The 26,725-nt window shown below is 42.8% G+C and overlaps 1 protein-coding gene across 1 annotated transcript in view; it reads left to right on the forward strand.

Annotated features, from left to right (window-relative positions):
* The first annotated feature begins 7,218 nt into the window (after window positions 1-7,218).
* VKORC1L1 (vitamin K epoxide reductase complex subunit 1 like 1) overlaps window positions 7,219-26,725 on the forward strand; it is a 56,382-nt gene continuing 36,875 nt past the window's right edge. The window contains exon 1 of the mRNA XM_049905103.1: window positions 7,219-7,431. Within this exon, the coding sequence (XP_049761060.1) occupies window positions 7,238-7,431 (194 nt within the window). The 5' untranslated portion in view covers window positions 7,219-7,237. The remainder of the gene's footprint in view (window positions 7,432-26,725) is intronic.

The raw sequence follows: 26,725 nt of genomic DNA on the forward strand, positions 1-26,725 counted from the left end.
CTCTCCATGAGAAGAGCATCAAGGTCACATTGAAGAAGAGCATGTGGGATGGAGGAGCCCTAGTGGCTCCATGGTTAAGTGCTTATTTGCTAACCGAAAGGTTGGTGGTTCAAACCCGCCAGCAACTCCACTGGGGAAAAGACCTGGCATTCTGCTTTCGTAAAGATTACAGCCTAGGAAGCCCTAGGGGGCAGTTCTGCTCTGCCCTTTAGGGTTGCTGTGGGGTCAGAATTGACTCCATGGGACACAACAACATGGGAATGGGAGATCCTGTTGCAGCCACGTTAGAAAATACAACTTGCCACAGAGGGCGAGCACAAGAGCAGAATATTGGATTTCAGATTTCAGAAATCTGGTCATTCACAGGAGTGAGAAGGGAGTGACCTGTTAGTGGCTTAAGTGGAGTAGAAGCAAAGGTCATCAGAGCTGAGGAAGACACATAATGAGTCAGGGAACTTTCATGGCCATCCACACGGACATGAACATCCCAGGAAAAGAAGGGCTGAAGAGAAGTGTGGTGAAGGTGGAGAGGGCAAAAAGCTATTTTAAAAACTTTCTGTGTGTTTTGCATTTTGTTCTGGGGCGGTAAAAAAATCCATCTTGGAGAGAACTTTTCCTTTTATTTGGGAAAAGACAATTGCTGGGGGCCTATTCCTTGTGCAAAGATACTACCTGTTACCGTTTAAGACTCATAGCGACCATATAGGACGGAGTAGAATCATCCCTTCGAGTTTCCAAGGCTGGAATCTTAACGGAAGCAGACTGCTTAGGGGCTGGTGTGTTCGAACCACCAACCTTCCAGTTGGTAGCCAAGTGCTTAACCACTGTGCCACCAGGGCTCCTGGAGAAGACACTGATTGCTGAAATTTTTGACTGCTCGTTCATTCATTCAAAAAATATTTTTATTGCAGTAAAATATATATAAAACAAAATTTTCCATTCTAATCATTCTTAAGTGTACAATTCAGTGACATTCAGTACATTCAGAATTTTGTGCAACCATCATCGCTATTTCCAAAAATTTTCATCATCGTAAACAGAAACCCTGTACCCACTAAGGAATGACTCCCTGTTCCCTCCTCCCCTCAGCCCCTTGTAACTGGTAATCTACTTTGTCTCTGTGAATTTACCTATTCTAGATAGCTCATGTAAGTGGCTTATTTCACTCAGAGGTTCATCACATTGTAGCATGTATCAACACTTCATTCTTTTTTGTGTTTAAATAATATTCCAGTATATGGATATGCCACCTTTTGTGTATCCATTTGTCAGTTTATGGATGTTTTATGCCTCTTGGGAATAATGCTACTATAAACATTTATGTACAAATTTTTGTATGGACGTATGTTTTCAAGTTTCTTGGGTACCTACCTAGGGGTCAAATTGCTGGGCCATGTGGAAACTATGGTTTGCATTTCGAGGAGTTTCCAAGCTGTTTTCCAAACTGGCTGCACCATTTTGTATTTCTACCAGGACGAGGGTTCCATAACTATACAAATTCTGAAGTTTACATTGTTGGATTGGCTGAAAGCAGCCTCCCGGATCTGTGTCTACTGACAGTAGAATGCCTTGGCCATCACTTGGTCCGACAGAAAAGCTGACAAACAGCCTTACCTGCCTGTGAGCAGAGGAGTTCTCCCAGACAGCAACAAGGGCTCTTTCCTGGGAGTGCCCAACAGGGGCAGTCCTACCCACTTCCCACCAGAACATGAGCTCTGTGAGACCGTGGCTTGCCAATCAATCATCAATCCTTGCAACTGTGCCTGGCATATAGTAGGTACTCAGCAAATATTTGTGGAATGAATGAATGGATGACTGTCTTCGTTTCCTAGTGCTGCTGTAACAGAAATACAAAATGGGTGGTTTGGAAGAACAGAAATGTATTTTTTCACAGTTCTGAAGAGTAAAAATCCAATCAGGGTCTTGGCTGTGTTGATCCCTTCCTTGTGGGGAGCCACCAACATCCCTCATATGCTATCTGTCTTGCCTGGGGTATGTACCTCTGTGTCTAATCTGCTCTTTTTACAACTCAGAAGTGATTAGATTTAGAACCCACTATACTCAGGTACGATCCAATTAACATAACAAATGGAACCGTATTTCCAAATAGGATCCTATCCATGGGTATAAAACAAACCTGTTGTTGTCAAGTTGATTCCGACTCATAGCGACTTTATAGGGCAGAGTAGAACTGCCCCATAGAGTTTCTAAGGAGTACCTGGTGGATTCAAACTGCCGACTTTTTGGTGAGCAGCTGTAGCACTTAACCACTACTCCACCAGGGCTTATAGGGATTAGGATTTCAACACACACATATATATTTTTTATTGTGCTTTAGGTGAAAGTTTACAGAGCAAATTAGTTTCTCATCAAACAATTAATACACAAATTGTTTTGACATTGGTTGCCAACCCCTTGATGTGTCAAGGCTCTCCCCTTCTCCACCCCAGCTTCCCTGTTTCCAGTCATCAGTTTCCCTGTCACTTCCTGCCTTCCCATCTTTGTTTTGGGCTGGCGTGTCCATTTAGTCTCTTATACATGATTGAACTACCAGGCACGTTCCTCCCGTGCTATTGATTGTCCTATCCAAAACCAAACCAAACCCATTGCCGTGGAGTCGATTCTGACTCCTAGCAGCCCTATAGGACAGAGCAGAGTAGAACTGCCCCATAGAGTTTCCAAGGAGCTTCCGGTGGATTCGAACTGCCGACCTTTTGGCTAGCAGCCGTAGCTCTTAACCACTACACCACCAGGGTTTCTGTTGATTGCCCAATAGACCTGTCTAATCTTTGGCCGAAGGGTGAACCTCGAGATTGACTTCAGTACTAAGTTAAAAGGGTATCTGCAGGGCATACTTGCAGGGTTTTTCCAGTCTCTGTCAGATCAGCAAGTCTGGTCTCTTTTTTTTTTCCAAATTTGATTATGTTCTACTTTTTTCTCCCACTCTGTCCAGGACCCTCTACTGCAGTCCCTGTCAGAGCAGTTGGTGATGGTCGCTGGGCACTGTCTAGTTGTTCTGGGTTCAGTATGGTGGAGGTTGTGGTAGTTGTGGTCCATTAGTCCTTTGGACTGATCTTTCCCTTGTGTCTTTGGTTTTCTTCATTCTCCTTTGGTCCAGCAGGGATGAGACCAGTACAGCATCTTAAGATGGCCGCTCACAAGCTTTTAAGACCCCAGACACTTCTCACCAAATAGGATGTAGAACATTTTCTTTATAAACTATGTTATACCAATTGAGCTAAATGTTTCCCAAGACCATGGTCCCCAGCCCTCATCCCAGTAACTCATGTCTTTCAGGGAGTCTGGATGTGTCTGTGAAGCTCTGTGACTCTGCCTTGGTGAAGTTGTGCTGACTTCCACAGTATTGTGTATTAACTTACTCTTCACCAAAGTTGCTAAATACCTACTATCTAGTTAGTGTTTTTCCCTCCCCAGCCCTCCCCTCCCTTGTAATTATCAAAGATTGTTTCTTTCTGTCAACACATATTTTTGGGAAACACAATTAAATCCATAACAATTAGCCTCCTGTTGTGTCTGCTCAGTTCCCCCTTCCTGCGTTTGGAAAAAGCACTTTCTCCGTATTTGGGAGCACTGGTCCTTTGCAGAATCTAAGCCATAGGCCTATGGGGGCTGCCATCCCCAGCATTCTTTCTCTCTCCTACAGGGCCCATGAGTGACCTAGGTGGGTCAACCTGTTGGAATCTTTCCCCAGGACTTTTCAAGAGAAGAGAGGCATTCCCTTCCTGGTAGGAGAAAAAAGAGATTGAAGATGTAGCAACTACTGGAGGTCAGTTTTCTTTCTGTATGCAAAAACTGGCCTGAGAGAACAAAATCAACATACGTTATTAGTTGCTGTTGCAAAGGCTCAGACTCATAGCAACCCCGTGTACAACAGAACAAAATGTGTACAGTTCCGTGCCATCTTCACAGTCGTCGATATGTCTGAGCTCATTGTTGTGACTATTGTGTCAGTCCATGGCTCACTGAGAGTTTCCCTCACCTTTGCTGACCCTCCGCTTTACCAAACATGATGTCTTTTTCTAACGAGTGGTCTTTCCTGATGACTCGTCCAAAGTAAGCAAGTTGAGGTCTCACTATCTTTTCTTCTAAGGAGCATTCTGGTTATATTTCTTGTAAGACTGTTTTGTTCATTCTTCTGGCAATCCACGGTGTATTCAGTATTCTTTGCCAACACCACAGTTTGAATGCCTCAATTCTTTTGTCTTCCTTTTTCACTGGACATGGAGAAAGAAAATCCTAATGGGATTTGAGCTCCTGGCCTAGTAAGTTACTAGAGTCCTGGCTGTTACAATTGAGGTGGAAGAACCTGACTCTTAAAATAAAGGTGGGAAAGCCTTCCTGGAAGGAAGAGATATCTAAACTTTTGATAAGTAGGAGTATGTGTGAAGGCCCCAAGGTAAGAAGTAGTGGAATGCATATGAGAAATTCAAAGATGTTTGTTCTATCTTCAACAAAAGTATCATTACCAGACAGAAAAGGGAAAATGCAGTGTGGGAGAAGATACTTGCAATACACCTATGCAACAAAGAACTCGTATCCAGAATATACATTAAGAATTTCTACAAATCAATAGGAAAAACATAACCACCCTATTTTTAAAAGCGTGCACTTCAAATAGGATATCTAAGTGGTCAATAAGCAATAAGCATATGAAGAGGTGCTAATCTGCTCATTAGTCGTCAGATTAAGGTGATTTAAAACCACCATGAGATCCCTCTATAGAGCCACCAAAACGGCTAAAATAAAAACCATTGACTATGCCAAGGTTTGGTGGAATAACGGGAAGGTTCATGCACTGCTGGTGGGAGTCTGAACCGGTATAAACACTTTGGAAAACTGGTAGTGTGGCGGCAACGGTGGTATACTACTCGGATCTCTCTTTAGGAGAGCCTGCTGCAAGGAGGGTTGTTGGCCAATAACCTGTAGCTGCTGTAGCTTTGACTCACCACAGTGCTCGTGCTGAGGCCATGCTCTCCCCAAGTCACTCTCAGCCAACGAGGGTGGATGGCAGGGGCACTAGTATTGAGCCACTCCTGCCTTACAAACGGTTCCTGCGATGGGCGGTCTTTACTCTGGGATTTGCTGCAGCCTGACTGCACTGCAGTCTGAGGCTTCCCCTACCCAGTCCTCCTTCCTTCCTTTCTCTTTTCACAGTTGTCGCGCCTGCATTGTGGTCTGAAGGCTCCCTCTCGGCTTTATTTTTCGCAGACATTTTCCCAGTAAATCTCCCGCACAGCTTATTCCACCTTGGTGTCTGCTTGGAGTATACGTATACTCTCTGACCCAATAATTTCTCTCCTGGATTTATTTTCAATAGAAGTGAGTGCTTACGTTTACCAAAAGACATTTACGGAATATTCATAGCAGCTTCATTTCATAATAGCTAAAAAATGGACCAAAATGTTCATCAACAGTAGAATGGAGAAATAAAATTGTGTTGTATTCATATAATGAACTATTGCACAGCAATGAAAAATAACAATTGCTAGGTACAATAGCATGGGTAGATTCCACAGACATAACGATGAGTGAAAGAAGCCGAATGATCAGCAGATTGCGTTAACTGAGTAAACGAATCCAGAAGGAGGGGGGTTGCAGGACAATGAATCCACTTAGATTTATGAAAATTATTACAGGATTATCGTGGGCATGTTTTTAAAGGCTCTGGTGGGCTGTCTTTAAAATGGCTCCCAGTAATCTCCTAGTCTTCTGGCCTTGTGTAATCATCTCCCTTTGAGTGTGGGCTGGTTTCTAACTAATAGAATATGTAAATGTGATGGGCTGTCCCTTCCAATATTAATGTACAGAAAAGGTGGTGACTCTGTCTCTTTGTCTCTCAGATCCAAGAATAGATAACCCAATAAGCAAGGTATGCAGGGGCATGCTTGTGCTTACTTACTAATCCCTAGTGCACAATTTCACCTGCTTTTCACCACATCATGTGAAACCCATATGAAACTGTTCACAACAGATCAGTAAGTAAACACAAGTACGCACCTTGGTTACTGTAAACCCACGCATACCTTACTTACTAGTTAATCTGCCCCGCTTCGATCCCTTGCTGTGCGGAAGCCAGATGTTTCCTACGGCCCAGATGCCTGCAACTGTGAGAAACTAAATATAATTGTGTTTCACGCTGCCAAGTTTAGGGTAATTTATTACACAATACATAACTAATACAAAGGTATTGCTTATTACGCAAGATCACTATATGAAGCCTCTGAGAATTTCTTTGAGAGCTACAACCAGGGAAAAGGCAGCAGTCTCCAATAGCAGTGTGTTTCTATTTTCTTAGGGACAATGAGAATCACACGTGTGTTTTCCTTTTAGTTTTGGCCACTCGGAAGCTCAGAGCCAAATTTATGGCTCGATTTTAATAATCGTGCAAGACCCCATGGCCTGCTTATCTGTGTTCTTACTCCTGGTCGTACCCTTTTATTCTGTCTTGTTTTTTTCGCTTGTCCCGATTTTTTAGTTCATTTTTATGTTTTTCTGTATTACCTGAATGATATTAAAAAAAAGTCATCTCAAATTCAGCTTGCAGAGAAGCAAGGCATTCATACATCATTAAAAAAAAAAAAAAAAAAAAAAAGCTGTGTTGCACATGTTGAACTTGCGGTGCCTGAAGGTGGTGTGAGGACGCCCAGGTACTTGGAGGGGAGCTCTGGAGCTCCGGGCATTGGCCAGGGTTCTTTTGGATTGGGTTAGAAAATATCAAGTGATAACGACAAAAAAGGAAAAAGAGAATGGTCATTGGTTACCGCCCCCGGAGGAGGTGCCAGGGTCTCGCCCAGTCATACGCGGAGGAATCTTTGAAATGTATGCATCGCCCCACCCCTCAGGCCCGCCCTCGCCGCCCGCCCGGGCCCCGCCCACCGCGCGGCGCCCCGCCTGCCGCGCAGCGCCCCGCCCCGACCCCGCCCCCGGCGGTTGCGCGCCCCGCCCCCTCGCTCCGCGCCCGCGCGCGCCTTCCCCACCCTGCCAGGCTCACGCCTGTCGGGGCAGTTGGGCCGCGCGCCCGCGGGGGCGGGGCCAGGGGGAGGCGGCCGAGCCAATGGGGCGCGGCGGCGGCGGCGGCGGTGGCGGCGGCGGCGGCGGAGGCGGCGGCGGCAGCGGCGGCGGCTGGGTCGGGCCCCGACGGGCGGCGGCGGCGGCTGAGGTGGAGGCGGAGGGCGGCGGCGGCGGCGAAGGCGGCGGCGAGGGCGGCGGGGGGAAGATGGCGGCGCCCGTGCTGCTGAGAGTGTCGGTGCCGCGGTGGGAGCGGGCGGCCCGGTACGCAGTGTGCGCCGCCGGGATCCTGCTCTCCATCTACGCCTACCACGTGGAGCGCGAGAAGGAGCGGGACCCGGAGCACCGGGCCCTGTGCGACCTGGGGCCCTGGGTGAAGTGCTCCGCCGCGCTGGCCTCCAGGTAGCTGGCGCGGGGAGCGGCCCGGGCGGGCGAGGGCGGAGGCCGGGGGCCGGAGGCGGCGGCGCTGGGGCCTGGGGGCCGCGGGGACCGACGGCGCCGGGCAGGGGGCGGCGGCTGGGGGGCCGGGGCGGCCGAGCGCAGGCCCGGGAGGGCGGCGGCGGCGGGGCGGCGGGCGCGGGCGGGATGAGGTGGCAGAGTGCAGCCGGAGGCCGGCGGACGGGGGCCGGGCTGGGGAGCAGCGAGGGGGCGCGGAGGGCGGCTGGTGCCGGCTTGACAGGTCCCGGGGTCGGGGCGGGGACCCTGCCGGGAGCCGCCAAGGCTCTGCCCACCCGCGTCCGCGGCGGGAGGCTCGGGGCGGCGTGGGCTCGGGCGGTCGCCTTCCCCACCGCCTTCCCGGGGCTAGGACAGGTGTTTCCGTGGGCAGGCCTCTTTGTACTCCGGGCGCGCTAATGAGAATTTGCCGACTTCTGGAGACGGTGACATTGGCGGGCAAACGCGAATTTGACCCTGCTCTTTTCTGGGAGAAGATCCTGGCCCTTAACATCTCTGATTTCTCGGACTCCCCCGGCCTATTGCTGTGTGCCCCGGAGGGGGCAGTGGCCTGAGTTTGGGGGCAGTTTAAGCTTATTGGAGTGGAAAGAGTGTGTCTTGTGTGGGGATGGCGTTTTCTGCATTGGGGTGACTTTTAAGCGTTGTTGATGAGTATAATGGGATACCTACAAAAAACTATGAAAAATACGCGCTTTGCAAAGCTAGAGAGGTCGATTTATGTTACCGATGATTTTAGGTTTTTAAAATGTTGTGATTGATTTGTTTGTTCATTTTAATTTCTGCATTCAGTTTTCCTCCGCAAGTTACTTGAAAAAAGAATTTACGTTAAAAAGGTGGCTGCTGTTTTTCATTTTGGGGGGGAAGTTAATAAAAATCAGCAAAAGTGAAAGCATTCATTTCAGAATTGATAGATGACAATAATAATAGAGACACGCATACTGTGCTAAATGTTTTGAAGTTTGGTAACAGGAATAGTCACCTTTGAGCAGTTGTTCCCCTTCTGCTAGATCCGTGAATTGCTAGGTAGTCAGAAATGTGTAGCTCACTAGTTTATTTTGACCCACATATTGGTGATTACATGAATCAGCTAGCTTGGAGTTTCTGTTACTTCTGGGGTTTACTTCAGACTGCCCGCCTTTTCCACCTGGGCAGCCTTTTTCCTGGATGAGGTCCTCTGTCTCATTTGCTTGTAAGCTCAAACCCTGTAGCTTTTTAGTGGGAAAATAAGTCATCCCTATGGCTGCATTAAACATTTTTTTTAAATGCATTTAAAATATAGGGATCAGTTTACAGTGAAAAATACATGTTACAACAAGTTCACACTTGCCGATGGATATTTTGAACCAAGTTCATGGACTGAATAGACTCTCATACCCTTTGAGAACCACTAAGTGTATTTTATGCCAACATTTTTGGCAGTTATTTTCTCTATCTAAAAGGACTTTTTAACTTAAAAGTACTTTGCCCCCAAAGTTAGTCGAATGAATAAGTAATAATAAAAAGACTATCAAACAGCACATTTCAAGTGTTTAAAAAATAAAGAGGAAATAAAATTAACTTCTGATATTAGGCAGAATTATACCAATTTAAGATTTTTGGAAACATGTAGTACATAATAAATTTAAGTGGACCTTTTAACATTTGGGTATGGAAAGAGTAATTCGCTTTGTGTTATCCAAACTGTGTTTCCTAAGTTCTTAAAATTGACTTTTCTTTAAGAAGGAGTGTTTTTGAACTGTGCGTAGACTAAATATTCTCAATGGTTATGTGTCCTGCAAAAGCCAAGTTTTTGTGAGTTTTTTCCTGTGTAATAAAGCACCATAAAATAATAGTAAGTCACATCAAGTAGTATATTGAAAGTATATATAAGTAGGTATAAGACTAAAAATAACTGAATCTCTTTATAGTTTTAAATATGAATTTAATATGTTGTGACTGAAACTCATGTTTGGTTGTATAGCTATGTACATAGAATGTTTGAAATTTGATGCTTGCTACAAAAAAGATTGGAAACCCTGGCGGCATAATGGTTAAGTGCTACGGCTGCTAACCAAAGGGTCGGCAGTTCGAATCCTCCAGGCGTTCCTTGGAAACTCTGTGGCGCAGTTCTGCTCTGTCCTGTAGGGTTGCTATGAGTCGGAATCGACTCGATGGCACTGGGTTTTGGTTTTTTTTTTTTTTTTTGGACGAGGAGGATTAAAAAAACAAAACAGTTGCTGTCTGTAAGAGGACTGAATAACTCATTGCCATGTATAAAATAATTTTCAAGCAGTTTACCCAGTTTGATCAGCTGGTTTATAAACTACCTGCAAAATCATATATATTTTTTCTAGTGGAAATCTGAACATTTGGAAATTAAAGGTCTCTTTTGAAAGTGGGTAGAATAAACATCATTAAAAGTTTTTATTTTGTCAGAGTGAAAGGGGATTTAAGTGAAAGCAGATTGTTGGACACCTGGAGTAATTCCCTTTTTTTGATTTGAATATTGATTGCCATCTAGCAGTAGTATCCAAAGATAGGACTACTTTAGGGAAAAGAGAGTTTGAGCCTAGTTTGTGTTGTAGAACTGAAGGGAAAAGATGAGGAACGTTAGCTGTTGAAAAGAGTCCTGAGGAAGGGCCTCTGGCGGCATCCAGGGTGAACTTGGGACTTTCGGTGGCTTAAACTCACTTTATTCTCATTTCTCTCTTAAGTGTCTCAATCCAAATAGAATGAGGTAGAGATTAATGAAATAATCTTGAGGGGTGTGTGTGTTTGTGAAATCTTCTGGTATTTTGGGAGGCATCATTGTAGAAGGGAGTAGTTCCCAGACTTTAGGATTTCAAAAGTAATATTAAAAAAAAAAAAAAAAAAGGCAGCCACAATGGAGTTGGCAGTTTTTTAATTTTGCCAAGTGCAGCCAATAAAAACAACACCACCCATCATTATCTACTGTCCCCATCATTTTGTTTAAAAAAAAAAAAAACTCCAAAAAATTTGAAAGAACAGAATCTCAGAATAAATGACTTTTAAATCTTGTCCTTGTTTTTCCTCATTTTATGGAAATTTATGAAAATACCCCTGCAAATCTGCACCAGCTTGCCAGCCAACATTTAGTAACCTCCATGTGGTGCACTGAGCTCGGGTCCCAAGGATCTGGGTGGAGTCACCGCTCTGCCACTTGTTAGCCTTGTGGCTTTAAGCTAGTCACTTATTTCCATGGTGCTTCAGTTTCTTCCTATGTTCTTATGTTAAAATCTGCTTTGCCATACGAGTGTTAGAATTAATGGCAATGCATGTGTATACCTGGAGTAAAGTATGTGCTCAATTACAGCTGTTATCGTTGATTGAAGATGTTAGATTTTTTGCAGTATCTGATAGTAAACTCCTTAAGTCATATAAGCTTCTTGTTTTAGGTAATGTGAATTGTTTAGAGGTATAGTGTATTTGGAAACCCTGTTGGCGTAGTGGCTAAGTGCTGGAGCTGCTAACCAAAAGGTCCGCAGTTTGAATTCACCAGGCGCCCCTTGGGAACTCTATGGGGCAGTTCTCCTCTGTCCCGTAGGTTCACTATGAGTCGGAATCGACTCCATGACAACGGGTTTGGTTTGGGTTTTTATAGGGTATTTATTGCTCACTCCCTCGCACAGTATATCAGTACTAGTTGTTGTTGAGTCAGCTCCAACTCATGGCGATCCCACGCGTGCCAGAGTAGACCTGTGTTCCCACGTGTGCCAGAGTAGCCCTGTGTTCCCACGTGTGCCAGAGTAGACCTGTGTTCCCACGTGTGCCAGAGTAGACCTGTGTTCCATGTGGTTTTCAGTGACTGATTTTTTGGGAAGTAGATCACCGGGTCTTTCTTCCAAAGCACCTCTGGGTAGACGCCAACCTTCCAGTCAGCAGCCAAGCGCATCAACTACTTGCAACATCCAGGGACTCCTATAAAGACTTAAAGTCCATTTAAAACAATTTCAAAAGTGTGACAAGAGAAAGAAAACAATGTGCAGAATGTTCTTTGTGGGTATTTCCCCTAAGTTACGCTAGACAGATTTTTATATAAAAGTAGCACAAATGATCTTCTTGAAGAACTAATAGGTTTGATAATTTTATAGTTCTTAAAACTGTAAAATAGTACTTGAAAGTCATAGGTCCACAGAAAATTGCTTTCTTTTGCAAAATGTTGGACTAGTACCTCCCATATCTTAAAAAAAAAAAGTACCATGTAGGTGGTATAATCTGTTTGCATTCAACTGTTAACCTAAACCTGTAAAGACAGTGGCACTTGTCACACTCCGTTGGTGAACAGATGAGTAGTGGGGGTGAGCTATCAGGAAGACTTAATCAGGATAACCAGGGGAAGTGGATCTAGGCACCTGGAGGTGGGGGCAAGAGGGAAAAGAGAGAGTTTGAATCTGTACTGGGGCTGGTGTCTCTTTTTGAGGGAAATGTCACAAAGGGTTTGTGCTCGATTGCTAACTGAAGATTGGTGGTTTAAACTTACCCAGTGGCACTGTGGAAGAAAGGCCTGGTGACCTGCTTTCATAAAGATTACAGTCAAGAAAACCCTATGGAGCACTTCTGTTCTGTAGCTGTGGGTTCACCATGAGTCTGAATCGATTTGATGGCAGCGGGTTTGGTTTCCTGGTCAAGTCACACAGACTTGCTGCACAGAAACAGGAGAAAGGGCCTGACCTTTATTTCCTCTGTGATTCGGAGGAGCTCTGGGGACAGCATGAAGAATGGCATGAAAGGGTAGAAAACTGGCCGTTTGGGGGAAATAGCAAGCTGTCATATTTGAGAGGGACATAGGCCCACGTGAGTTGGGAAAGGACTGGAATCTATAGAGTTTAGCCAGAAAAAGGAAAGACCAGGAATTACTGTAAAGATCGCTAAGGCCAAAGCACTGAGCCTTGCGTTTGTCTCCAGTAAGTGAGGGACTTGGACCAGATTACCAGTTTCAGAGTTTGTGCCTCAGGATCTTAGCTCGGTGGAGGTGTGGCAGGGATTTCAGAAGCATTTGATCCACGGTTCAACATTTTAAACTTCAAGACACTCTAAGCAATTCTGTGCACTCGTGCACATCCTGCTGAATTTTAACACCTTGGAAACCACTGCTTTATACTGCCAGCTTATCGTAAGGGAATTACGCTGAATTAACAAAGCCAATCTCAAAATGTTGCATACTGTATGGCTGTGTTTATATAGCACCCTTGAAATAAAATTATAGAGATGTAGAGCAGATTAGTGGTTGCCAGGAGCCAGGGTTGCTTTGTGGTGGTGGGAAAAAAATAAGTAAAAAAGAAAAAAAAAAAAAAGGCAGGACACTAAGAATATTTGGAGGAAAATAAGCAAAAGAAAAAAAAAATTAAAAATTATCCTGAATATCATCCAGATAACAATCCTGAGAATAGAGTTTCTTGCTTTCTTTGTTCATATACTTAAATTTAAAAAAACGCTATTGATCAGAAAGATTGTAGCTTTATATTGGTATTTAAAAAATTCAGGCCAGTACTTGTTTGCTCCCTGAAAAAATTGTGTAAGCAAATTCACTACTCTCAAACTTGTTGCGTTATGTAATAACATGTGAATAGCTTCTGCATGATATCCTGATGTCATGTTTCATATATGTTGTAAATTTTTCCTTTTTACCAAAATATTTGTGATTACCAAGTATTCACATTCCTTAATATTATTAGATTTAACTTTGAAATATTCTACTACTTAGACTTCCGGATAGGTGTGGTTGAACCCTTAGGTAGCCTTAACCGCTGGCCGCAGAGTTGACTCTGACTCACGGTGATCCCATGAGTGTCAGAGTAGAACAGGGCCTCACAGGTTTTCAGTGGCTGATTTTTTGAAAGTAGATTGTGAGGCCTTTCTTCTGAGGCACCTGTGGGTAGACTTGAACCTCCAACTTTTCTAGATAGTATTTGTGTACCGTTAAAAACAACTCTTTCCACTTGCAAGTGTTAATCTCTGTGAAATCAGATTTTTCTTGGTAGTCTGTAATCAAAACAAAACAAATTTGATACAGTGCTTTTCAGTCAACTATAACTTAAAGTATGTGTACATAAGAAGAGCTTCATTGTTCTCATTATAAAAGTTATAAATTTGAACTTTAAAAATATATGAACAGAATAAAATATTGATTTAATCTGTTTCTCATATTGGGATCCACATAAAATTTCATTTAGAAAAAAGAGTTCCTTTCCTAAAATTTTTTTGAAAGCCATTGGATTATGATCTATAAAATTTCTGTTGTTATCAGCATCCACAGGCGTACCTCAGAGATGTTGCGGGTTCATTTGCAGACTACCACAGTAAAGCGAATGTCGCAATAAAATGAGTCACATGAATTTTTTGGTTTTCCCGGTGCATATAGAAGTTGTGTTCATACTATACTGTAGTCTGTTAAGTGTGTGATAGCATTATGTCTAAAGAACGATGTACATACCTTAATTAAAAAGTACTTTATTGCTAAAAAATGGTGACCATCGTCTGACCCATCAGGGATTCGTATCCTGGCGAAGGGTCTTGCCTTGATGTGGATGGCTCCTGACTGATAAGGGTGGTTGTTGCTGAAGGTTGGGGTAGCTGTGACAGTTTCTTAAAATAAGACAACAGTGAAGTTTGCCACATCTATTGACTCTTCCATTCACAAAATATTTCTCTGTAGCATGTGATGCTGTTTGCAGCATTTTACACACAGTAGGTCATCTTTCAAAATTGGAGTTAGCCCTCTCAGACCCTGCCTCTGCTTTATCAACTTAAGTTTATGTAATATTCTAAATCCTTTGTTGTCATTTCAACAATGTTCACAGCATCTTCACCAGTAGATTCTATCTCAAGAAACCACTTTTTTTTTTACTATTGTGTTTTAAGTGCAAGTTCACAAATCAAGTCGGATTCTCATACAAAAATTTATAAACACCTTGCTCTATACTCCTAATTGCTCTCCCCGTAATGAAATAGCACACTCTTTCCCTCCACTGTCTCATTTCATGTCCATTCGGCCAGCTTCTGACCCTCTCTACCCTCTCATCTCCCCTTCAGACAGGAGATGCCAACATAGTCTTATGTGTCTACTTGATCTAAGAAGCTCATTCTTCACCAGTATCATTGTCTGTCCCATAGCCCAGTCCAATCCCTGTCTGAAGTGTTGGCTTTAGGAATGGTTCCTGTCTTGGGCTAACAGAAGGTCTGGGGACCATGACCTCCGGGGTCATTCTAGTCTCAGACCATTAAGTCTGGTCTTTTTACGAGAATTTGGAGTCTACATCCCACTGCTCTCCTGCTCCCTCAGGGGTTCTTTGTTGTGTTCCCTGTCAGGGCAGTCAGCAGTTGTAGCTGGGTACCGTCTAGTTCTTCTGGTCTCAGGCTGATGTAGTCTCTGATTTATGTTGCCCTTTTTGTCTCTTGGTCAGAAAACCACTGTTTTTGCTCATCCGTAAGAAGCAACTCTTCATCCGTTAAAGTTTTATTGTGAGATGGCAGCAGTTCAGTTACATTTTCAGGTTCTACTTCTAGTTCTCTTGCTTTTTCCACCACATGTGCAGTTACTTCCTCCACTGAAGTCTTGAACCCCTCAAAGGCATCCATGAGGGCTGGAATCGACTTCCGAACTCCGGTTAATGTTGATATTTTGACTTCCTCCAGTGAATCACAAGTGTTCTTAAGGGCATCTAGAATGGTGAATCCCTTCCAGAAGGTTTTCAATTTACTTTGCCCAGATCCATCAGAGGAATCACCATCTATGGCAGCTATCGCCTTAGGAAATGTATGTCTTAAATAATAAGCCTTGAAAGTTGAAATGACTCCTTGATCCATGGGTTGCAGAATGGATGTTGTGTTAGCAGACATCAGAACAACATTAACCTCCTTGTACATCTCCATCAGAGCTCTTGGGTGACCAGGTGTACTGTCAGGGACCAGTAATATTTTGAAAGGAATCTTTTTTCTGAGCAGCAGGTCTCAACATGGGCTTAAACTATCCAGTAAGCTGTGTGATAAACAGACGTGCTGTCATCCAGGCTTTGTTGTTCCATTTACAGAGCACAGGCAGAGTAGATTTAGCATAGCTCTTAAGGGCCCTAGGATTTTTGGAATGGCAAAGGAGCATTGTAAGTCCCTAGCTGCATTAGCCCCTAACAGGAGAGTCGGCCTGTCCTTTGAAGCTTTGAAGTCTGGCATTGACGTCTCATCTCCAGCTCTGAAGGTCCTAGATGGCATCCTCTTCTGATATAAGCCTGTTCCGTCTACACCTAAAATCTGTTTTTTAGTGTGGCTGCCTTCATCAGCTATCTCAGCTGGGTCTCTGGCCGCCTTCAGTCAGTTACCTCAGCTGGGTCTCTGGCCGCCTTCAGTCAGTTACCTCAGCTGGGTCTCTGGCCGCCTTCAGTCAGTTACCTCAGCTGGGTCTCTGGCCGCCTTCAGTCAGTTACCTCAGCTGGGTCTCTGGCCGCATTCAGTCAGTTACCTCAGCTGGGTCTCTGGCCGCCTTCAGTCAGTTACCTCAGCTGGGTCTCTGGCCGCCTTCAGTCAGTTACCTCAGCTGGGTCTCTGGCCGCCTTCAGTCAGTTACCTCAGCTGGGTCTCTGGGACGCTCGCTGCAGCTTCTGTATCACCACCTGCTGCTTCGCCTTGCGCTTTTATGCTCGTGGAGATGGCTTCTTTCCTTAAATCTCACGAACCAAGCTCTGCTAGCTTCAGACTTCTGCACCTTCCTCACCTCTCTCAGCCTTCATAGAATTGAAGAGAGTTAGGGCCTTGCTCCAGATTAGGCTTTGGTTTAAGGGAATGTTGTGACTGGTTTTATCTTCTTTCCAGGCCGCTAAAACTTTCCCCATATCAGCAATAAGGCTGTTGAGCTTTCTTATCATTTGTGTGTTCACTGGAGTGGCACTTTTAATTTCCTTCAAGAACTTTTCCTTTGTATTCACAGTTTGCCTGTTTGGCGCAAGACGCCTAGCTTTTGGCCTGTCCCAGCTTTTGACACGCCTTCCTCACTAAGCTTAGTCATTTCTAGCTTTTGGTTTAAAGTTAGAGACATGTGACTCTTCTTTTAACTTGAACACTTGGAGGCCATTGTAGGCTTATTAATTGGCCTAATTTTGTGTCTCAGGGAACAGGGAGGCACAATGAGAGGGATAGAGATCAGGGACTGGCAGGTCGGTGGAGTAGTCAGAACACACAACATTTATTGATTAAGTTTGCCATCTTATATGGGCGCGGTTCGTGGTGCCCCAAAACAATTACAATAGTAACATCAGAGATCAGATCACTGATCACAGATCACCATAACATATATAATAATAATGAAAAAGCTTGGTGAAATACTTTACAAATTACCGAAACATGACACAGAGGTATGAAGTGAGCGCATGCTGTTGGAAAAATGGCACCAGTAGACTTGCTCATCACGGGATTGCCACCAACCTTCAATTTGTAAAGAACGCAAGATCTACGAAGCACAATAAAGCTAAGTGTAGTAAAATGAGGTGTGCCTGTGTAACTTTAGGGGAGCTTCAAGGACAGCTGTAATGTGATTGGTGACATTTTAAAAAATTAATTATATTTGAGAAGTAAATTAGGGGTGGATCCGTGACAAAATAAGGAATTAAAGTGAATAGTATACTGGACTTCACTGTGTTTTAGGAATTTGATTAATTTCCTTCTGTGCGTGGTATTAATAGTTAACACAGGTTCTAGAGCGACTACCTGGTTTGAAATCCTGGCTCCACCACTTAACCTCTGTGTTGTCGCAGTTTCCGTCTGCATAAAATGAGGGTAATAAAATGTCTATTTCATAGGATTATTGTGAATATGAAGTGTACCAGTTCATGTAAAATAGCACAGTGCCTGGCACAAAAATAAGTGCTCATAAAAAGTTAGCTGCTGTTACTGATTGAAAACATACTATAGGTATTTCCTATCTTTTTTTCCTCACTTAACATGTCACAACTGTTTTCCTACGTTATTAAAAACCCCACCAATAATGTAAAAGAATGTCAGGTGCCTTGTACTCTTCCCATATTGGGCATTCTGACTTTTTAGATCTTTGCCAATTTGATACATGCAAAATGTCACCTCAGTGTTTTGATTTGCCTCTTTTTTTTTTTTTTTCAGACAACAGCAAGGTTTAATGATTTTCACATTTTTATTAACTGTTTGCATTTCTTCCCTTGAGTCTTGCCTTTATAGGTCTTGGAATTTTTCATGTTGATTTAAATAAATCTTTCATGTATTTAAAGGATATTTTATTATATTTCATTATGTTTGTATGAACATTTATATCATTTTAGTTCAGTTTTATTAATTTTTTGTATTATGGAAGGTTTTTTTATGACATAGGAAGAATTATTTTTCTTTGTAATTTTTTTCCCATGGGTTTTAAGCTTAGAAGGACATTTCCCATTATGATACCAGATGAGTGTTTATTTCTAAACTCTTAATCACCTAGAGTGTAGTTTATCAGGTGTTAGATGAGTCTGTAACCTAGTTTTTGTACAGATACTTGTCATCATGAGTTGGAGTCAATGGCAGTGGATTTTTTTTTTTAATGTTTGTGATCATTTGTATTTCTTCTAGATATTGTCGATTCATACCTTTGTGCATTTTTTTTTCCCTTCTGGGTTGTTTGTCTTTTTTTCTTATTGGTTAGTAGGAGCCTTTAGATAGCACAGTAATTCATCCGTTATTCTGTTCGTTACACATATTTTTCCCAGTTTGTCACTTTTAATTTTGTCTATGGTATCTGTAATCACATGACTTTTTAAAATCATGTAACTTAATCATTTAACTTTTTATGTGGTCAGATCTTTTGCTTTGTAACTTTAGCATTTTTTTAAAATCTTGTTTAGCAAAATCTCCACCACCCCAAAATTGCTTTTTTAATTCTCATATATTTTCTTTTAATACTTCGATAGTTTGCAGTTTCTTCCCCCAGTACTCCCCTCCTTAGCTCTTTAATTTGTGTCTGGTGTGAGGTAGGGACCTAATGAGTCTGACCTCCTCTAACTTCACAAGGGGGAAGGAGAATCAAGATCAACAGCCCACGGCTGATTCCTATGAGGCGGAAGTCAGACATACCTCCTGTCTCTGCCATCTTTACCAATTCTGACACCAGCCGTCCCTCCCACGGCACTCTAGTTCTCTGCTGTGTTTGATAATTCCTTGCAGTGGCCACATACAGCTCACAGACAGTACTCACAGTTAATGGGATTTATTAGGGAAGTAACAGATTACAGTTCAGGTTGAGGACTCCTCAGGATACAGTTCCTCCATCAGGACAGCTTCTTTTCAGCTGTGCCCAAGGCACGCCTTTCTCTGGTCCCTTGGCCTCCGCCCTGCTGGGCAGGTGTTACCACAAAGCTCTTTTAGCTCTGGCGACAAGCGCCTCAAGGCATCCCACTCCTCCACTAAGCCTTGGCCCGAAGGCACTCGGCGCTAGCTCTATGGGTCAGCAGACCAACTCCCCCAAGTGCCTGGAGGCACCCTACTCCTCCAGCAAGCCTCCTGCCCAAAGGCACTCAGCTTTCCTGCTCTGTGGGCTGGGAAGGCCACCACACCATCTCCTGCCAGTCTCTCCCATTACCATTTCTCTGCCATCAAGTCTTGCCGTCTTCAGTGTTAACAGCTCTCTCTCTCTCTCACTTGGCCTCCGCGTTCCAGGAGCTTCTCAGCACAGGGATCCTGGGTCACAAGGATGCACTCTGCTCTTGGCCCTTCTTCTTTGATGGTGGTGAGACCCTTTTTCTGCTCTGGAATTGGACCCCTTTCAAGCCCAGTGGGATGGCAAAAATGACCAGTCCCCTGGGGGCCACAATCACCCCATTTGCACAGTCCCCAGTCCACTGGGTGGAGCCACAAGACCATGACGAGAAGGGCCGTACAGAATGATCCGTCATCACACCACAGCAGTATAGTATGATCTCTGTTTCTTACTGTCACTTATTTGACTGCGGACTATTAAATTAAGTTGATAACTCTTACCTTGTTGAACATTAAGGATGTTTTTGATAGTATAAATTAATACAGTGCTTTTACTATAGTTTCATTTAAAAAATGTTTTAGGAGGGGTTATTTTAATTAAAAAAATCCGTAAGAGGTTTCGAAAAATTGGTCGGGCATCGCAGTGTGTGAGGTAGAAAGTGCCTCGTCTGAAGGGGAGAGCAGTATTTGCCGGACGTGCAGCCATTCCAGTGCCTCTTCCTTATGTTTGCACGTTTATATCATCTGCGCTAGTAATTATGTAACAGTCTTCTTAAAATTGACCTAAAAATCCCAAAAACCTTTGGCCGTGAGAGCTGTGAACTTGCGCGTTGGTGTACCGGTTACTTTTTCTAATGCACGGGAAGTACATACCGTTTTTCAGAAGTGCACATACCGCACCTTGTGGAACACTGGCACCGTGTTTCAGGGTTTAAATCCCTGCTCTCCTCTGGCCTACCTCTGTGACACTGGGCAAATTACTTAGCCTCTCTGCTTCACTTTTCTGATTTGTAAAATGAGGTTAGTGTAACATCTGCCTCACAGGGTTATTCTGAGAATTAAATAGCCCTTGTACAGGCAGTTGGCACAGTGCTGTCACCTACCCGTTCAGCAGATATTAGCTGTTCTTAAATTTAACAGTTTGTAAATACCTCGGTTCTCTTTCAGTGTTAACGGTCACACAGCTGTCTTACTTTTAGAGTGTTTGCACCGTTTTCATTGTAAGGAGGTCCTGTGATTCATGAATCGAAGCCTCTGTTGTTTTCTGTTTTCTTCTGTCATTAAAAAAAGCAGCCACCAGGGTTGGTTCCTGATCTGTGTCACCAAGTTGCCCTTCCAAGAATTGGGCTAATTTGCTGCACTGTCAGCAGTGCCTTGGCAGCCTTAGAGTTTATCGTTTAAATATTTGGGGGGGAGGGTGTTAACGGGTTTAAAAATGATTGCTTGTTTATGTTTTAATTAACACTTTATTATTCATCAGGCATTACGGAGCATTTTCCTACACCTTTAACTACTATTTCTGCTTTCTTGTTGAATACATTTTTCTGAGAGGTAGGTGAGCTTATATATTTTTTTGTTTTTGATTCATGTGATACCAGAAATTGAGAAATTAGGATAATTTTATGATGGCATTCAGGTGTGTCTCTGTGGTGCAGTTGATTAGTGCGTTGGGCTATTAACTGAAAGGCTGGTGGTTGGAGCCCACCCAGGGACGCTATGTTTGGAGCTTTGGTGGTGCAGTGGGTAAGAACTCTGCTGCTAACCAAAAGGTTGGCAGCTCAGATCTACCAGCTACTCCTTGGAAACCCTATGGGGGCAGTCCTGCTCTGTCCTTTCGGGTCACTATGAGTTGGAATCTACTCGATGGCAAGGGTTTGGGTTTGAGCTACTCAGGGAAGAGATCCCAGGAATTTCAGAATTCTCCTCAGTCTACAGCTCCTATTTCCAAGTCTGTGATGGCACAGTGGTTAAGAGCTTGGCTGCTAACCCAAAGGTCAGCGTTTGGAATCCACCAGCCGCTCCTTGGAAACCCTATGGGGCAGTTCTCCTCTGTCTTGTAGCGTTGCCATGAGTCGGAGTCAACTCAATGGCAGCTGGTTTTTAGAGTCCCTGAGGGAGAGATTCATATTAAATATTTGTACTAGCAAATCGAAAACAAAAGCACTTTGCATTTTATTGTTAATTGAGACTTGGGCACCAAACTCTGTAACAGAAGACTGAAATGAGCCTAGCTGGTTCATGTGGAGAACCCGTTTTTTGCCACCTAGTTAAGCTTAGATGGTTTCAGTCTAAAACAGTCCGTGGCCCCCTCCATCTTCCCAGTTCTCAAACATGACGAGATGGGACCCTTGTGCCGTGAATGTGAGCAAAGCCTGCTCCACTTGTTGCTCTCAGTGCCTGGGGCAGTGTAACCAGAGAGAGCCGATTTGCCCTGGCCACTGCTGATCTGGCTTTGGCTACCTGCCCCGCATTTGCTGTCTCAGTAGTAGGTTTAGCCCTGGCTGTCCTTGGAGAGGAGTAGGCAGGGAGGTGACTGGGCCTTCTCAACCACTTCAGTCAAGTGGAAGAAGCAGAAAAGTGAGCCCACACCTGTGTGCTGATCTTTTAACAGTGATTCTACCCAGTAGCACCCAAGCCCACTCAGTGCTCTCCAATCTGCCCTCTTCCTTCCTGAGAGTAAGAGAGAAGGAAGAGCGAGAGGAGCCTCGTAAGAATGGCATGGCCAAGGCGTCTGACCTCCTCAAACTTCACAAGGGGGAAGGAGGTGCCTCAGAAGATGAAAACCCTGTGGAACAACTCTACTCTGCACATACGGGGTTGCCAGGAGTTGGAATTGACTTGACAGCAACTAACAACAAAACTGTGGAACAGTTTGTCATTCCGAAGTGGTTGTACTGTTCAACGCTCCTCTTTGTAGTTTTAATTTGTTTTTCCCTGATTACTGATGAGGTTGAGCAATCTTTGATGTGTTCATTGGCCATTTGGATGTCTTGTCTTTGAAAGGCTCATTGAATTCATTGCCCATTTTTCTACTGGGTCTTCTATATTTGTCCTATTGATTGTAGGAGTTTTTTTTTTATGTATTTTGAATATGACTCCTTTGTCAGATACATGCATTGCAGATACCTTCTTCAACTCTCTAGCTTGCCTTTTCACTCTTAGAGATTCCTTGATGAACAGAAGTTCTTAATTTTAATGTAGTTAAATGTATCAATCTTTCTCTTTACAAATTAGAGCTTAGAGGAGCCTTGGCAGTGCAGTGGTTAAGCGCTTGGCCACTAACTGAAAGGTTGGCGGTTTGAACCCATCAGCTGCTCAGTGGGAGAAAGGTTTGGTAGTGTGCCCTTGTAAGGATTGCAGCCTTGGAAACCTTGTGGGGCAGCTCTGCTCTGTCCTCTCAGCTTGCTGTGAGTCAGAATCGACTTGACGGCAGTGGGTTTGGTTTGGTTTATTGATAAAGATAGTCTATGCTATTCTGTTGTTTTGCCTTCCACATTTAGATCAATGATCTATATGGAATTTTTTTAATGATATGAGGTAATAGGGATCAATTTTATTTTTTCCCTACATGACTATCTGATTATTGTGGCACACTCTGTTCTGCAGAGCCAACTTTGTCATAAATCAGGTGGTTATCTGGACTTTCTTTTCTATCCCATTCTTTTTGTCTCCTTGTGCCACTTTATTTCAGCAGTTCTTGAAAGTGTGGTCTGGGGACTCTCTGGAGTCTCTGAGACCTTTTCGGGGGCCTACAAAGTCAAAACTATTTTCCTAGTAATACTAAAAAATTAGGATGTCATTTATCTTTTTTGCTCCCATTGTCTCATGAATGTACAGTGGAGTTTTCCAGAGGCTGCATGCCATGATATCGCAACGGAACAGATATAGAAGCAGATTGGAGAATCCAGTTGTCTCCTTCAAGCCAGACATTTAAGAGATTTACAAAAATGTAGAACAGTGCAGCTCTTCTCATTAAATCTTTCTGTTTTGGAAACAGTTGTTTTTATAATAAAAAAATGCTACTTATGTTAGCAAGCAATGGCTTGAGTAAATTAATATTTTTAAATTTTCTGTTCTAATATCTAATAGATTAGAGTCCTCAATATGTATGAGTGTAAGATCAAAAAGTTTGAAAATCACTACTCTGGTTTTATGTCCAGATATCCAGTGGATAATAAGTCTTAGTTATTCTTGATGCCGTGCCTATCCAGATACATTTTAGAATCAGTTTATGAGGTGCCACAAGAGTACTTGTCAGGGTTTTTTTGGGATTGCATTGGATCGGTTTGAGGATATTTGAGATCTTTATACTATCGAGTCTTCCAGTTCATGAACATTATCCCTCCATGTGTTTTGGTCTTCTTTAATTTTTTTTCTCAATACTTTATAGTTTTCTATATAGAGGTTTAGCACATCTTGCATTAGATTTATTCCTAGGTATTTTGTATTTTGATTTAGTGTCACTTTCTGTTGGTGCTGGTATATAGAGATACATTTGATTTTAATATATTTTCTTTGATTCCAGTAACTTTTCTAAACTTTTTTTTTTTTCAAATAAATTTTTTATTCTGGAGTACTTTAGATACACAGAAAAGTAATGGTAATGGAGAGAGTTCCTGTATCTCCTTCACCCAGGTTCCCCTAATGGTAACCTCTACTATAGCCATTTCTTAGGTATATGACTTAAGAAATTAACATTGGTTTAATACTGTTATCCAGACTATAGGCTTTATTCACATTTCACCAGTTTTTCCATGGACATCCTTTTTTTGTTCCAGAATCCAATTCAGAATACTACATAGTATTCAGTCATCATGTGTCTTTAGTTTTTCCAATAGTGACAGTTTTGAAGAGTGCTGGGTAGGTATTTTGTGTGTCTTTCAGTTTGGGTTTGTGGGATGTTTTCTCATATTAGACTGGACTGTGGATTTTGGGGAAGGAAATTATATAATATTATGATATTACCATGACTCATCACTGGTGATATTAACCATGATTGCTTAGTGTCTGCTAGGCTTCTTTACTAGTTCCAAAACCAAAAACCAAACTATTGCTGTCAGGTCGATTTTAAAACTAAAAAAACAAACTTGTTGCGATCAAGTTGATTCCAACTCATAGTGACCCTACAGGACAGAGTAGAGCGACCCTACAGGACAGAGTAGAACGACCCTATAGGGTTTCTGAGGCTGTAAATCTTTACAGAAGCAGCCTACCACATCTTTCTTCGCTGGAGAAGCTGACAGGCTCAAACCGTTGACTGTTTGGTTAGCAGCTGAGCACTTTAACCACTGCATCACCAGGGCTGTCAGATGTACAAAAGAAATCAGATGGTTGTTAAGTGCTGTTTGGTTCATTGTAACTTGAATACGTTGTAAGTCGGGGACTACCTGTATGGCACTTTCCCGAGTTCCATGAGTCCTTTCGAATTATTGAACCTCAGGGAGCAGTGGGAGCCAGCAGGTCAGAAGCGAGGGGGTCACAGGGACTCCCAAGCTAGCGTCTGTAGTCTTGGCCTGACTCAGCAGTCCGGCGGACTGTGTCCTTTAACGTGTGAGCTTTGACCTTAATCTGGGTGGTTAGGGTCCGAGGAGGATGCACTGCTTGTACAGCTGGTGTCAGAGGAGAAGTGGTAGAGAAGTGAAAAGTGGGGATTTTGATATATTTCACTCCAGGCAGAGTAACAGGATCTTTGAAGAAAAAGTTACTCAGAAATAAACAGGAACTAACAAGAACATGAAGGAGATCTCTGAAAAATATTGTAAAACCTTATTAAGGGACATAAAAGAAGAATTGAATAAATGCTGCAGCAGTTTGTTCTCGGATGGGATAGCTTCCACACTGGAAGAAAGTTGGTATCTCCTCTAAATTTCCATAATTCGTATTGCCAAATGCATACTTTTTTGCATTTCGTCATTTTTGAGATACGTCTTAAAATTGATAGCATCTTCAAATCACTTCTGTCCATATGGTAGCTGTGAAAAAGTTTTAGGAGTATCTTAGCCAGTTGATTTTTCTCTTACTCTAAGCATAAGTCATGTATGACATAAAAACATTGTTTGAATAAGTTTAAAAGAGCTTTTTAAATAGGCGTAAAGTAAAAACCCTCAGTCATAAGACAGCATTACGCTACAGTGCGGCAGTGTTTTTTCTTAGTGGTACTTTTGTCTTTGTCTTGATAAAATATAAGAATCTATGAATTCAGTATAATCAAAATTAATATCTCAACAGACTTTTTAAAACTTCTAAGTTTATATAGAAGAACAAAATTATCTGTACAAATTATGAAAATCAATATTCACGAACGGGGAAATTACTGTTATTAAATATTAAAGTTTATTTTAAGACTAAAGTAATTAAAAGTGCAGGAGTAGACAAGTTTTCACTGGAATAGTTGAGAATACTGAAGGAGCCACATTTTCAAAAATGTTATATGTGAGAAAGATGAAAACAGTGAATTTTTTTTTATTGTGCTTTAAGTGAAAGTTTACAACTCAAGTCTCATACAGAAACCCACACACGCATTGTTATCTGACCCCAGTTGCCCTCCCTACAGTGTGACAGTGCACTCCTTCTCTCCATGGCGTATTTCCCATGTCCATTCAACCAGCTCCTGTCCCCCTCTCCTTCTCATCTCGCCTCTGGACAGGAGCTGCTCACATAGTCTCATGTGTCTACTTGAGCTAAGAAGCACACCCCTCATCAGTATCATTTTATGTCTTATAGTCCAGTCTAATCTTTGAAGAGTTGGCTTCAGGAATGGTTTCAGTTTTGGGGTAACAGAGAGTCCAGGGGCCATGACCTCTGGGGTCCCTCCAGTTTCAGTCAGACCATTAAGTCTGGTCTTTTTAGCAGAATTTGAGGTCTGCATCCCACTTTTCTCCTGCTCCATCAGGGATTCTCTGTTGTGTTCCCTATCAGGGCAGTCATTGGTGGTAGCTGGGCACCGTCTAGTTTTTCAGGTCTCAGCCTGATGTAGTCTCTGGTTTATGTGGCCCTTTCTTTCTCTTGGGCTCATATTTTCCTTGTGTCTTTGGTGTTCTTCATTCTCCTTTGCTCCAAGTGGATTGAGACCAATTGATACGTCTTAGATGGCCACTTGCTAGTTTTTAAGACCCTTGACGCCACTCACCAAAGTAGGATGCAGAATGGAAAACAATGAATTTTTAAATAAATAGTATTGGGTTAACTAAGTAGCCATTTGGGAAAAATGAAAGCTAGCTTGCTATCTCACTTAAAAACCAAATAAACAAACCAACTTTTATTGAGTTAATACTATAGAATCACCATGAGTCAGAATCGAATTGAATCGACTGGAAGGCACACAACAGCAACAGTTGCCAGATAGTAAAGTATACAGGTTTTAAGAGACCAACTCAATAAATTTTTATGTATGTATATACAAAAGTCAAAGATTACAGCCTTCAGTATGGATTGCACCTCAACATAAAAAACACAAAAATCCTCACAACTGGACCAGTAAGCAACAGCGTGATAAGTAGAGAAAACATCGAAGTCGTCAAGGATTTCATTTTACTTGGATCCACAATCAACGCCCATAGAAGAAGCAGTCGAGAAATCAGACGACATATTACATGGGGCAAATCTGCTGCAAAAGCAAAGATGTCACTTTGAGGTCTAAGGTGTGCCTGACCAAACCATGGTATTTTTAGTTGCCTCATATTCTTGCGGAAGTTGGACAATGATTAAAGAAGAACAAAGAAGAGTTGATGCCTTTGAATTATGGGGTTGGCAAAGAATGTTGGCTACAACATGG

This window comes from Elephas maximus, chromosome 12, assembly GCF_024166365.1.
Source record: "Elephas maximus indicus isolate mEleMax1 chromosome 12, mEleMax1 primary haplotype, whole genome shotgun sequence".
Classification (NCBI taxonomy): Eukaryota; Metazoa; Chordata; class Mammalia; order Proboscidea; family Elephantidae; genus Elephas; species Elephas maximus.